General features: G+C 43.7%; 2 protein-coding genes across 4 annotated transcripts; one reads left to right on the forward strand and one right to left on the reverse strand.

Annotated features, from left to right (window-relative positions):
* The first annotated feature begins 288 nt into the window (after positions 1 to 288).
* SLC10A1 (solute carrier family 10 member 1) lies at positions 289 to 5,695 on the forward strand. Its single transcript, XM_053367555.1, is given in 5 exon segments — positions 289 to 695; positions 1,322 to 1,742; positions 2,987 to 3,135; positions 3,138 to 3,180; positions 4,691 to 5,695. Coding segments are annotated over 4 exon segments (894 nt in total). The 5' UTR covers positions 289 to 695; positions 1,322 to 1,326; the 3' UTR covers positions 4,977 to 5,695.
* A 4,086-nt stretch (positions 5,696 to 9,781) lies between these two features.
* On the reverse strand, positions 9,782 to 13,775 carry SRSF5 (serine and arginine rich splicing factor 5). Of its 3 annotated transcripts, XM_053384901.1 has the most exons (8): positions 13,647 to 13,774; positions 12,846 to 12,993; positions 12,483 to 12,553; positions 12,275 to 12,373; positions 12,096 to 12,165; positions 10,876 to 10,949; positions 10,502 to 10,612; positions 9,782 to 10,408 (listed from the first exon to the last, which is right to left on the reverse strand). In XM_053384901.1, the coding sequence occupies exons 2-8, from the start codon at positions 12,969 to 12,971 to the stop codon at positions 10,159 to 10,161; spliced, it is 801 nt and encodes a 266-aa protein (XP_053240876.1). In that variant the 5' UTR covers positions 12,972 to 12,993; positions 13,647 to 13,774; the 3' UTR covers positions 9,782 to 10,158. The 3 variants fall into 3 exon arrangements, with proteins under 3 accessions (XP_053240876.1, XP_053240886.1, XP_053240893.1); XM_053384911.1 differs by lacking the exon at positions 12,275 to 12,373; XM_053384918.1 differs by lacking the exons at positions 9,782 to 10,408; positions 10,502 to 10,612; positions 10,876 to 10,949 and adding an exon at positions 11,305 to 11,858 and having other exon boundaries at positions 13,647 to 13,775.
* Positions 13,776 to 14,031: the final 256 nt, after the last annotated feature.

The raw sequence follows: 14,031 nt of genomic DNA on the forward strand, positions 1-14,031 counted from the left end.
TAGTAATTCCCATTAAACCCGGTGGAACTCGCTTCTGAGAAAACATGCATTATTGAACTGTTAAAACCCTAAAAAACATTGTACCCAGTGTCAGATGACTTTGAATTAGCTCTGGGTTAGAGTGATGGAGCCGTTAGTCAGCAATTGACCTAATAACTGAATAAATAACCTTGTGGTCTACTGACAGACCTCAAAGTCTGGGAAGAAAATGCACGTGCATTCCAGGCACTAGTTCACACTGCTTGCGTCAGCTGTCTTGGTCTTGCCCCTAATTTGAGCAAGAGTTGTCCATCCTCCAAACTTCTTCTGACCCTCTGTGGATTCAGAATTGTTTGAAATCAGTGGGAATAGGGCAAGCCAGGAAGAGAGAAAAGCTTACCACATTCCTTCCTCTTGCCAGCAGAGTCCTCAGAGCAATTTGGCTGGAAAATTGGCTTGCTGGAGTGATTCAATTCTAACAGAAAGAATTAATAATTTACCCGTGTGCTTAAAGACAGGAGCTGGGTAACTTCCTAATAAGAAAGGCACAGAAGTTCCAGAACAGAGGAAGAAAGCAGTGAAGTGAAAATCTTTATTTTCTCCCACATCCAGAATGGATCGGGGGAGGAAGCATCAGATATCTAATCTCCAAAGGAATCAATTGGGATTGGATTTCATCTCCATGGTGAATCATTGACCTTCCTCTCTTTTCTATGGTAAGAAAGCAAAACAAACAAACAAAAATAGGATTAGACAGAAGAAGGATTCTCCCCGACTGAATGGTGCTTTTAAGCTTCACCTCATAGTAGAACTTGGAGCAAAATGCAACTGCCCTGCAAAGTGGTGTATGGAATCATTAGTAAATTAATTTATTGTGGTGTGTGTTTTGTGTGTGCATTCCCATAATGTCTATTATTCTGTTGTGAATGTGTCAGTAAATAGCTTCACTACAGAAATGTTCAATAAGAAGGAATGTAAATGGACCAAGATCAGTTGACATAGAGCAGGCATTGGTTCAACAGAAGATAGTGGGTGCAAAACAAACTTCAATTATGCCAGAATCACTGAAATCCTTATCCATTCCCAATGATTCAAAATAGGAACATTAGAGGGAGGGGGGAACAATGGTGGAGCCAGACTGAACCCTATAACCTGCGTTCAAAACCGGCGTAAAACAAGACAAATGAACAGGTAATGCTCAAGTATTTGTAGTGCATGTGTAGAGTGTTCTACATCCTCAACAAATGACAAGAGTGGTCTTGAGTGATCAGTAGGCTCAATGAGGATTATGGCTTCAATGTTTTAACATCACCTTCTTCAACACCTTTGTCAATCCCCATAGGGAGAATGATGACTAAGATTCCACCAGCTGACACTAGCAACACCTATGAAAACCTGGAACACTGGAGGCCAAGGCAGCTGGCCAACTCCTCTTTGGCTAATTTCACTTTTCCATTTGGGTTTGGTCAAAGGGCTGACTATGCCCTGAATGGCGTCATTATTGTTGTCATCTTCATTGTTATGGTATCTCTGGGTTGCACAATGGAGATCTCCAAAATCATGGGTTATCTCCAGAAACCCAAGGAAGTAGCTGTTGCCGTGGTGGCTCAGTATGGAATCATGCCTCTGACAGCATTCGTGCTGGGCAAACTCTTCCAACTGGAACCCACTGAGGCACTGGCTGTACTCATCTGTGGCTGTTGCCCCGGTGGAAATCTTTCCAACATCCTCAGTCTGGTATCAAAATGAGACATGAACCTCAGGTAAGCAGGATGTGTGCTAGTGCTTATGAAGGCAGAACTAGACAGTTAATGGCAAAGCCACCTTGACAGGAAGATAGTTACTGGGTTGAATACAAGGCTGGGGTTTCCCCATTTGTCCAATAAATACATAGCCACATTCATCACTATTATGGAACAGTGAGAGGACAAAACGCAGGCATAGAGCACATGCCTCATATAATGTCCTGGATCCAATCCCTAGCATTTCCAGCTAAAAGGAAAGATAACAAGGAGGGATCCAGTCTAACCTCTCTTGGGAGGAAATTCCACAATATGAGAACAGCCACAGAAAAAGCTCTCTCTCATGTTTCTACCAACCATGCCTCTGACACTGATGGGACCCAGAGAAGGTGCTCAGCCAAGGACCTTAGCACCCAGGCAGGTGTGTAAAGGGAAATAGGATCTTTCAGATAACCTGGGCCCAAGCCATATAGAGATTTATAGGTCATAACCAGCACTTTGAATTGTGTCCAGAAACAGACCAGTAGCCAGTAAAGTTGTTTCAACAGGGGAGTGACATGTTCCCTGTAACCAGCCTGCCTTCAGTCTGGCCATAGCAGTCTGGACAACTGAAGCTTCCAAACATTTTTTCAAAGGCAGCTCCATCTGGGGTGCATTACAGTAGTCCAACTGGGATGTAACTAAAGCATGCATCACTGCGTGGCAAGATCTGACATCTCACAGAACAGGCATAGTTGGTGCATGAGTCGTAACTATACAAACACATTCCTGGCCACCAACAAAATCTGGGCATCCAAAGTCAGGGCAGAATCCAGGAGTACATTCAAACTGCGAGCCCAAATCTTCAAGGGGACTATAAACCAAACACAGGTTGAAGCCCTGTTCCCTGATCCGCCTTCCAACTGACCAGGAGTGCCTCTCTCTTGTCTGGATTAAACCTCAAGTTGTTCAGACAGCCTTCAGATCCTAATGTCATTAATTTTGCAGTTAAAATGGTGCCTTTCTCTAAGGCTTCATGTGTATAACAACATTCCCTTATCTTGCTCCTCCTTCCAAAAGCTTTACAAAGCAGGAAAATGTTATTCCTAATTTATATGTGAACTTTGAGAACTTGTGTCTTGATCATCACTCCTGCAAATTTCAAGAGTCACCTGGGATTGTATGGTAAATACCTAATGTCCGGACAGGTCTGGATTCAGGATGTGTGGGGTGCATGGGCAAGAGACCAGACAGATTCTGTTTTGCAGTGGTGTTTTGTTTTAACCTCTCTTCCTTTTTCAGGCAGGTATGATTGTTCTGCTTGTGCTGTCTATCACAATAATTGTTCTGAGTGTGGTCAGTTTCGGACGCAGTATCTTGATCATCTTCTCTCCACGCTTGCTGGGAACATCAGCTTTGATGCCTGTTATTGGCTTCTCCTTGGTTATATTCTGTCTGCATTCTTCAGCTTCAGTGATCAGTATGTCCTCTTAACTAAACCCAAATCCTTTTGCCTAAAGACAGGTACTGAACTGGGGATCATGAAAGTCACTCCACCTTGTACCAGTAGAATTCCCTGCTTGATTGGAAGCCTGATTGATTGAAATACCACAGAGTTGTGTCTGGTTCCCTGTGCCTTTTAATATCTGCACCAGAACTGGTGAACATTTTTGGCCCTTTATCACCCTCTACCACTGCAGGTCCACTTAGACATGTGTGTGAGGCTGCCTGCCTGTCAATCATCTGATGTCATGATAGGTCACACCCACCTGTCCAAGTTGACCTGTGGGATGGGGAGATGGATCTGTTTGCTGATGAGCGGGGGATTCAATCCTGATGGCTGCTGGGGTCTTCTTTGCCAGCACGTACCCCACAGGAAATGTGCTGTTGAAGCAGCCCCCAGCAGGATCAAACCTCGCCAATTAGCTGATGTCACCCAGTGACATCAACTGATTGACAGGTGCATGTGGCTTGGGGGAAATGGCCTCACAGTCCAATACAGGGCCTGTGCTGGATGAGGTTACATTCGTCTAAATGAGCAGGTGCACAACTTGGGGATGCTTCTGGAATTCCTGGAGACAGCTGTGGACAAGTGCTTTTTGCCAACCTAGACTGGTGTGCCAAATGTGGACACTTCTAGAACCTGGGAGACCTCACCACCACCAAACATACCTTGGCAATCTCCAGGCTTGACTACCATATTGGGGAGGCCTTTGCAAACTCCTTAGAAACTCTGTTTAGTTCAAAATGAAGCACATCGGCTCCACAATTCAGTGGAGTCAATCTTTAAGTTTGGAACAGGATTTACCTTATAAATTGTTTTCCTCTGAATTAACTCCCGGCACATGAAGATCCTCAGAGAAGGCCCTGTTCCAAGAACTGTGTAAACAAATCAACCTTCTCAGGAGGTGTCCAGATCTAGCATCTTGTGGCTGAATCTGATGTTCACCAGCTAACCTTCTCCGAGGTTTCCTTCACAACATGAGGACAGGCATCTTGCTTCCACTATTAAATGAATGCCTTACTTCTTATATCAACCAAACTCTACAGCAGATGACAAATTATGTATTGTGTGTCACACACACATACAGAGCTGATTAATAATAGTAGTAGTAGTAGTAATTTTATTATTTGTACCCTGCCCGTTTGACTGGGTTGCCCCAGTTGAGCAGCTTCCAACAAATATAAAAGCATAATAAAATGTCAAACATTAGCACCTTCACTATACAGGGAATTATATCCAGGGGCTGTTTTCTCCAACTTTAAAGCAGCATTGCTATTCTTTTACTGACCCTTTCCTTTCCACCCTTCTACTGCTGGCTGGCGAGTTCAAGGTCTGGAGTACTTATCTATAGTGCTAAAGTAGGTGGGATAAAGTTGGTGATATGGGGAAACTGTGTGAGCAACTCTGTAAACTAATGATCATGTGTTGGGAGTGGTATGTACAGAACTATGTAATAGTCACATACCGCTCTGTGTTTCCTGCACAGGTGCAGGCGGATAGTCTGCCTGGAGACCGGTTGCCAGAATGTACAGCTCTGTTCAACCGTCCTCAAGATGGCCTTTGCATCTGAAGTCATTGGGCCACTCTTCATCTTCCCTTCTCTGTACCTGATTTTCCAGTTGGGAGAGGGACTTCTCCTGGTTGTGATCTTCAGGAGTTATGAAAAGATAAAAGAAACAAATGGCAAGTACAATCTTTTGGTAGGGGGGCACCTGTTCCTTCCTTTAAAGATCAGCATTTATTCTATAGATTGCCAGGACAGTTCAATTTAGTTAAGTTTGCCAGAGTCCAATCTGTGATTTAAGTAGTTGCCATTCTTCAGGGTTATCAGTAGGGTTGCCATATTTCCAAAAGTAAAAACCAAGGCACTCCGAAAGTTGCCGAAGATCCAGGACAAACAGCTGCCTTCCCGAAATTCTCCCTGGACGTCACTTCCGCCTTTGAAATCCCGGTAATTTCTGGGAAATCCTGGATGTATGGCAGCCCTAGTTATCAGTGAAGTATTTTATTAAAGGATGCCTTTTTCAATAAAATCATCTACTGTACATCATTTGGATTATTCAATGCATGTAATCTCCTTGTTAATTTTTATGATACAGCAATAGACCATACATTCAGTTTCCAATGGCATGAAACTTTGTAAAACTGAGAGCTGTTTGGTTTTTGAGATTCAACTTGTGTAAACTTCAGTTATGACTACATGCATAGGCATGTAGATATAGTTAAGCACATGGAAACTGCCTTTCCCAGTTGCACTTTTCCACATTGTTAATCTGGCTCTAGATTAGTTAAACAGCAATTGTGGAACAAAATGGCAAATTGATGATAAATTCTGGCAACAGGCAAAGACCCTTTTATTTTCAAAGGCCTTTTATATGTGTAATTGTATCCCAGGTTATTCATTTTATCTGTGGCTTTTAGATTTTATTGGTTTGATTGTATTATTGCATTTTTATCTGTTTTATTGGGAAAACGTTTATTTGAAGGGAGACTATAAATACTTAAAATGAATAATAATAAACCTAATCTGGATTTCATGGGGCAGACTTAACTGTGTTTGCCTCAGAGATAGACAAAAGTAAAGATTACCAAACAGCTGTAATTTACCTGTTGAAATGTTCTTAATTTTACTAACAAATGGCTAATTATTGGGAATTTTTAAAAAAATGATTTTTCAATACTTCTACTACCTTGTAATAAAGCACATCACATTTATGGTCCTAAACTATCTTCCTATGCTACTTGGTGAAATTCCATAAATGATGGGTTCTAGTTTGTGGTTTCATATTATAGATACAGTGGTACCTCGGGTTACAGACACTTCAGGTTACAGACGCTTCAGGTTACAGTTTCTGCTAACCTCAGGTTAAGAACTTTGCTTCAGGATGAGAACAGAAATTGTACAGCGGTGGCGCAGCGACAGCGGGAGGCCCCATTAGCTAAAGTGGTACCTCAGGTTAAGAACAGTTTCAGGTTAAGAACAGACCTCCAGAACGAATTAAGTTCTTAACCTGAGGTACCACTGTATAGGGTTGTATCCAGTGTTAGTCCTACTCAGAGTAGGCACATTGGGCTGGATTCAGGTAACAGGTCTTGCTAGTGGAAGCCAAGCAAGGACCTCCACTAGTGCAACAGGGCTTTACCCCTTCTTCTCCTCCCATAAGGTAAAGGTAAAGGGACCCCTGACCATTAGGTCCAGTCATGGCCAACTCTGGAGTTGCGGTGCTCATCTCGCTTTATTGGCCGAGGGAACTGACGTACAGCTTCTGAGTCATGTGGCCAGCATGACTAAACCACTTCTGGCGAACCAGAGCAGTGCACGGAAATGCTGTTTACCTTCCCGCCGCAGCAGTACCTATTTATCTACTTGCACTTTGACGTGCTTTTGAACTGCTAGGTTGGCAGGAGCAGGGACCAAGCAATGGGAGCTCACCCCGTTGTGGGGATTCAAATAGCTGACCTTCTAATCGGCAAGTCCTAGGCTCTGTGGTTTAACCCACAGGGCCACCCGCGTCCTCTCCTCCCATACCCCCCCTAATTGATTAAGCAAGGGCAGAGACAACCCACTGAACAGTATGCAGCAGAGGTGGGGGGGAGTGGTTTTTTTGTCCAACCAGCTGAAATGTTTGAACCAATGGAACGATTGCCATAGCACTACGCTGAATACCTCCCATCGAAATTAATGGCCATGACAAACTTAGGTCCATTAATTTCAATGGGTCTACTCTGCATAGGGCTTGGTTATTTACGGCTTATAGTTAATACCACTTGCATGATTCAGAGGATTGGGTTGGCCTTTCTCATGACTAAGCCGGATTCTTGTGTCTTGAGCTAAAGCTTGCCAGGCAGAAATTCAACATTTCCACACCAACCAACCTCCACAGAGAACTGCACACCTGTTGAATGTCTGCCTGTCATGTCTCTGTTACAGGTACAAAAGCCCTGCCCTGTGACTCAAAATAATCCTTGTTTTGGAGCCAAACTTTTTCCATGGAGGGAGATATTTTCTTGCAACATGATCTGAGTTGCTCAACTTTTTTGAGTGGAAGACGCTCCCTGCTGAGAGAAGGAACACTGGCCTCGGGCTGATCGCCACTGTTGTGGGGTTGAAAACCAGGGGAGAAGGAGGAACGCTGCCTTGAGGGGTTTTTCTTTAATTGGAGAGGGGGGCGAGGGCAGGATATAGACGCAATAAATTAGCAACCCTTCATCCTTATTGTACTAGACAGGCGCCCTGCCTTCCGTGCGGGATCCTCATCAATACAGAACCCCTTCGCTATGAATTTATATGTACTCAACACGTGCCTACAAGTTCCCTGTCACACGCAGCGCAAACAAGGCTCGCTTAACAGAACAAAAAATAGGTTTCGCGGTGGGATGGGAACCATACAGCATCCCCACCCCGTTACCCGCTGCGCGACAAAATGGCGGCTGACTTCCCTGGGAAACTGAGCAGCCACGGCAGCGGGCAGAGCGAGAATTTGAAACACGGACACCGTGAGGGAGAGATATAGTTGCATAATTCGCGAGACCCACAAAACCAGGCAGTTTTGACGCCATTTTGTTTTGCTCCCCACCCGCGCTAGCCGAGTAAAGGGGGAAGCTGCCCATGGAGAAACGCAGCGCTTTGGTTATAAACGCAGCTGCTGGGCAGCAACTTGTGCCCCCCCCCCGAAAAGGAAGACCTAAGCTGCGAATATTTCGCGTTAGCTTGTCGGCATTTGAGAAACATATATGCAGCAAATGCCTATTAGTTTCCGCATTGCAGACGGGGAGGGAAGAGGGGAGTCACCGAGAACTGCTCTGGTTGCGTCTTTATCCCTGCATTGCAGAAGTGGGGACGTAGAAGCAGCGGCTCCACAAATGTGACAGTCCCCGGTTCCTTATGCGGCTTAAGAGGCGGTACGGAGTGACTCCGCTGTATATGAATAGGGCATGGGATCGTCGGCGGGTTGCTTAACAGTCTGGAAATGCAGTTGACACAATGGCAAGTCCGGCTCCCGATTTCGGGCTCGCAAGCTGCCGCCTCGCCCAGTAGCAGCGAGGCCTGCGTCTCGGCGATAATGCGGCAGGGCGCAAGGTGCTGCTGGAGAGGCCAGCAACGGACTCCTCCGCGCAAGGATTAACTAGCGCTTTAAAATACTGCCGCTTCGACTTTGTACCTCGCCTCCCTTCCTAGCGAGAATTGTTCTGGATCTTCAGCTAAAAAAAAAAAAAATCTTACAAGACTGCAAGAAATCTATATCTGACTTGAATTGGCCTTCCATAATCAGCTCACCCATCACCACCCTGCACTCAGTTGGGCATGTTTGTCATGCAGGCCACGCACTGTAAGAGGTCAATTGGAAAGCATGCATTGACCCAGCCTCGTGGGCCTGGCAGACGGCAGCAGGAAACACATCCTCCTAGCTTCTTCTCTGTGAATGGCACAAAACAGTGTGCAGGTGCCATTAGCTTCAGCCTGATTTTGAGATGGCCTACTACGCTCCCCACCCCATATAGGAAAAGTGAAACCCTTTGGTAAAGGTTCTTGAAATGGGGCCTACCATCTAATCCAGGCCTATGTAGTTTGCATAGCCCAGCTTCTGAATTTGCAGTCTTAAAATGCCTCAAGTAAATTCTATTTTTAACATATAATTTATATTTAATCTTCTAATTTACATTTAAACAACTTTATCTTGTGTATTTTTCTCTTGTGAACTGCCTTGATAGTCCGAAGAGCAATTGTTCTGCACAACTGGAAGGGCTTATTCTCATGGATGTGAATCCTCCCCAACTGCTCAAGCATGTTAAGCTACTGGTGGATTTCCAGATGCTAGACCCATTAGGTAAAGGGGCCTAATAGCTGGACAAGAAAAGCTGTTAAAAGGGTCATTAGGCACACAGTGATTAAAATGTTTTTTGTCTAGATTTCATCATGTTTTGTGTAGTGATTAAAATCTGGTCTAGTATTTTAGAACAATCAATTCCATGAAAATGCAGTATTTTCCTCTAACCCTCCTGGACTGTTAAGGAACTCAAAATCATTTAAATGCTGCAGACAGGAATTTTTAAAACAAAAACAAAAAAAAACAACCTGGTCAAGTTCAATATAAATCAGGCCACTGCTGCTGCTCCTACAGGGATGCATCAAGAGCTAGTGTCATCTCTGCTCTTGGCTTTTTTGCCATAGCAGAGGCTTGAAGATTAACTAAAATGGGTCGAATGTAGTGAGTGAAAACTAATGTCTACTTTGGAAAGGTAGATGCTGCAGCAAAATAAAATGAAAAAGCATACTATCTTATACTGTCAGTGCAGTTTTTCTGCAATGTAGGGATTTACCACCTATGTTCTAGTTCCAGCTCCCCTTGTACTCAAAACCCCCCTCAAATGGAGTGCCTAGTCATGCAGAGATTATGATTTGTTCTTCTGAAAAGCTCGCCCTTACATTCCCTGCTCAGTAGTTGTAAAGTATTGTGTATATATAAACCAACCTTATGCTAACTACTTTTTTCAAAGAAAACACACAACTTTAGTAGCATTTTATTTAATTAATAATGGAGACCAAGCCAATGCAGGAACACTAAGGAAGCATGGAAAATCTGAAATAAAGCTTTATTTACAGCTGGTGTAGAGCTCTACTGCCAATAAAACGTTTTCAACACCTTAAGTGTCATATACTGGAGTACACCGATAACTAAAAATGTTCAAAAGTAGGGTTCTCTTTAAATACAAAAAAAGTTTTCTTCAAAGAGCTCTAGCAATATACATAAAGCTATGCACTTCTGACTTAATGAAGTGAGCAGGAAAAGGATTATCAAAAAGACAATACAATTAATTCAGTAACTTGTGTGGTCCACATATACAAAGCTGTTAACCCCCCCACCCCCGTTCAGTTCCTCTTTCCCAGGAGTCACATACTTACCACAACTAATAGCAAGTATGATTTAAAAGTCCCCAGGGCAAACTATTTGTTCAGTTGCCACTGTCAACAGATCTTGACCTTGAGCGTGATCTCTGGCGATCCACAGAAGCTGGAGACTTTGATCTACTTGAGGAAGCACGTTTTTGGCTCTTTTCAGGGGCAGGAGACCTACTAACTGAACGTGACTTGCTACGGCTCCTGCTCCTAGATCTGGTGTAAGACTTGCGGCTCCTGGAGCGAGAACGGCTACGAGACCTTGAGGAACTCCTACTACGAGACCTGGACCTGCTTCTGGACCTACTGTAATGGAATAAAATATTCATTTTAGGTTCTTCTCTGTGCAGAGATCTCAAACATGACAATATGCAAACATTTATAAATTAAAATTCTTACCTGTGCCTTTTGCTGCCTTCAATTAGTTTTATTTTCCTTCCATTTATTTCTTTGCCAGAAAGCTTTTCAATAGCATTCTTTAAATCGCTGTAAGAGGCAAATTCAACCACCCTAGTAGTATAAAACAGGACATACAAATTAGTGAATAAAATAAGCTTAAGAAAAAAAGCACATTTTACTATAGTCTTTTTACTATTTCTTCTAATAGAGACCTTTCTCCAACACTATACATCAACCTTTGCCAACCTGGTGTCCTCCAAATATTTTGTGACTACAACATCTAGAGGACACCAGGCAGGAAAGGACAGTATACATTATTACAGTATAAGTATAATTACTCCATACCTCAATCACTATTACTGCACGATACTTACCCTTCATTTAACTTGGGCCTATGTGCATCTGCAAAGGTTACTTCCCCAGCTTGTCTCATGAAGTCTTTGAGATCCTAACACAAGATCAAACACGTTAAGACAAAGCAGTAAACAATACTCATGAATAATATTTTAAAAAATACTACTGTAAGAAAAGGTGTTAAGAATTACAATGTGGCAGATGCCACAATTGTAGATAATACTACATTTGATAGAATACATCAGGGCACGAAATAAATGAAAACAGCAAATTGCTTTAAGCAAAATGCTCAACAACTTTTAACATTTAAGTTACTTGTCTATACAGTTTACTAAACAGAATGCATAACAGTTTATTTGCAGAAAAGCATTCTGAAATCTTTTATGATTAAACAGTACATTTACAAAAACACCAGTTATTTTGTGCCCCATATGTCATTAAAAATATAGTTTACTTTACCTTCATTAAAATTTCCCTAGGCTAGCCAAGCAGCAAACTGCATTAAGCGATCGAAGATACCGTCATGATATATGCCCGACTGGCTCTTCGCCAACCATGTGAAGAACACTACCCAGTCGAAGGAAGCCTTTAATCGCACAGCCCTCCCTATTAGCAGACTACTGGCGGATCCAGACATTCTCTAATCTTGTGAAGTTACACCAAGGACCACTTTACTGCGATCAGGATTCCAACGACCACCTAATGCGTATCTCTTTTCAACTCTCTCGGATCATCATCATCTTATTTTCGAAGCGTTACAGGAGGTACAGTTCTCAACTTAGGACTCAGAGCTCTTTAACTTTCGGGGATCGCTGCAACCCGGCACTTTAAGGAAGTGCATCGATTACGTCTAGACCAGCAAACACAGATCTAGAGGTGGCCAACTGATACACTGGAGGAGCTGACTGGATAAGTCAACCAGGCCCAACCAAGAGTGACCAAGACAGAACGATTAGGATAACCCACAGGCACTCCTCGTCATAAGGCCAACGACACAGATAGGCTGGCAAATAAAATGGATTTTTAAAGTGGTTAAAATGGATTTTGAAAACAAGGTAAAATTACATTAAAAACTCTACCATTAATCTACTTTTGAAAATGTATTTAAGCATTAAATATTAATAATTTTGATAATGTTTTAAAATTAAGATAAAAATTAGTTCTAATAAAAAACAATTTACATATTACATATTACATACCCATTAATTGATGTCTAAGAGATAATCATGTTTCAACAAACCTGCCAGCTGACTCTGGATGACAAGTTTTCTACAATGAGACGATTCTCTGTCCTTACAGGTGGAGCATTTCTGGAACAAAATGTTTAGTTCAGTAGCAACATCTAATAAAAAATGAATTAAGTATCTGTCAGGTCCTCTAGACCACATTTAGCTCTAGCTATGTATGTGTACATGATACCTTCTATCATTTCGTGGACGGCGGCTACTAAAACGGTCAGAGTATCGACCTCTGCCTCTTCCACCTCTAGAACGGGCCCTTGCATGTTCAATTGTAACCCTAGAAAGACAGACCAAACCATTTTATTTCATTGCTCAGGCATTCATAATCACTCAGATCAGCAAACTACAGTACCTGGGGAAGACATCTTAAGATACTAATGATCTACCTTTCACTGCAGAGCTCTTTTCCATCCAATTCATAGACTGCATCATCAGCATCTCTTGGATCTTCAAACTCCTGTTAAAAATAGGATCTGCTGAGTTCTGGCTTTATAGTCAATTAATTTAACAAACCAGAATGCCATTTTAAACACCAGTAACATAGGTTTTTTTACATTTCCCCCCAAATCCTTAAGTTACATTTGAACTTTACATTAAACCAAACTATTTTTATTTAGAAATCATTGCTTCTATTTTTTAAAAAATACAATTGGATGCAGTATTTTACCACTGGCAGATTCCCCCCCCCCCCCAAAAAAGGGAGAGCCACTGAAATCCTAGTTGTACATGAACGGCTTATTTCCACTTACGACAAATCCAAAGCCTCTTTTCAAGTCGATGTCTCTGATGCGTCCATATCCCTTGAAAAATCTTTCAACATCCTTCTCTCTGGCGGCTGGATTGAGCCGTCCGATGAATACACGACAACCACTCATGGTGTATCTAAAGATGAATCAGCTGTAGAGAAAAAAACAATGCGTTAAGCAGGAAACCACGAACAGAGATGCCGAAGCAAGATGGCTGCCACAAAAATAGGTCAGCAGCTGCTGGCATCGCCCTCCCCTTTGGACTGTGCCGCAGTACCGGCTCCGCCTTTCGCTGCCGCAATCTGACATCAAGGCAGGCAGAGCGCCAAACAAGCCCCGCCTCCACGCCTGCTGCTCCAGTCGGAATTCGCGTCCAAGCACCGCCTTTCCCCAAAGCCAATCAGAGAACGACGCATCCGTTTCGCCTTTTATGACATAGCGCCGACTACCAGCCCTGCGAGGCTTCGGAGCGACCGACCCGCGCATGCGCTCTACCGCAGGCCCGAGCTTTTCGCCAGACGCCATTTCTTCCACAAAATGGCGGCGGAAGCCCGCCGCACCCGCAGCCCTCGTTTAGACTTTTCAGCAGCGGCACCGCCTGCGCTCCCCGCGGCCTAACTAAATATGGACGCGCCCAGCCACCGTTCAAACGCAAACCACCATTTCCTTCTTCCGACGCCTGCAAGAGGTCAAAAAAGACCCTCCCCGTTGACCCGCTAATTGGGTATTCCTTCCTCACGCTTCATCCCTTCCTCAGCCCCCCCCCCCTCGCAGTCTCCAAACAGCTGCAAAACCTGCACGAACCTGTATTTTTCTGATCGGTCGTTCTTGATCGTAGTAGGACAGATGCCAATCGACACTCGGCGATCAACTACCTCGAACCTTCTCCAACGGCGTCTAACTCCCGACTGGGTAGTTCGGTCGCTGACTGCGCCACAAAATGGAAGCTGGCACCACGTGACCGAGAAGGCACGTGACGTCCTTGTCGCTCAGGGATAGGTGGAAAGGGATGCAAAAATCTAGGTCAGCGGTGGAGTGGCGGGGGCAGGGCTTTCGGCTCGGCTGAGTCATGGGAAGAAAAGAGGATAAGCGGGTCAGGTTGGCCGGCGCGCGTGCGCAGTCGCGACGAAGCTCGATGGAGTTGGTGTTCCACACCGAGCTGAAAGGGAAAGAGCTATTGGGAGATTAT

Source organism: Podarcis raffonei, chromosome 1 (genome assembly GCF_027172205.1).
Source record: "Podarcis raffonei isolate rPodRaf1 chromosome 1, rPodRaf1.pri, whole genome shotgun sequence".
NCBI lineage: Eukaryota > Metazoa > Chordata > Lepidosauria > Squamata > Lacertidae > Podarcis > Podarcis raffonei.

Bases quoted from the DNA above. Each gene is read 5' to 3' on its own strand.
- SRSF5 (XM_053384901.1), bottom strand. From the start codon at position 12,971: ATGAGTGGTTGTCGTGTATTCATCGGACGGCTCAATCCAGCCGCCAGA. The intron at 12,166-12,274 runs GTATCATGTACA...ATTTTGTTCCAG, and splicing joins CGTCCACGAAATGATAGAAG to AAATGCTCCACCTGTAAGGA. The intron at 10,950-12,095 runs GTTTGTTGAAAC...ATCTTGTGTTAG, and splicing joins CATCCAGAGTCAGCTGGCAG to GATCTCAAAGACTTCATGAG.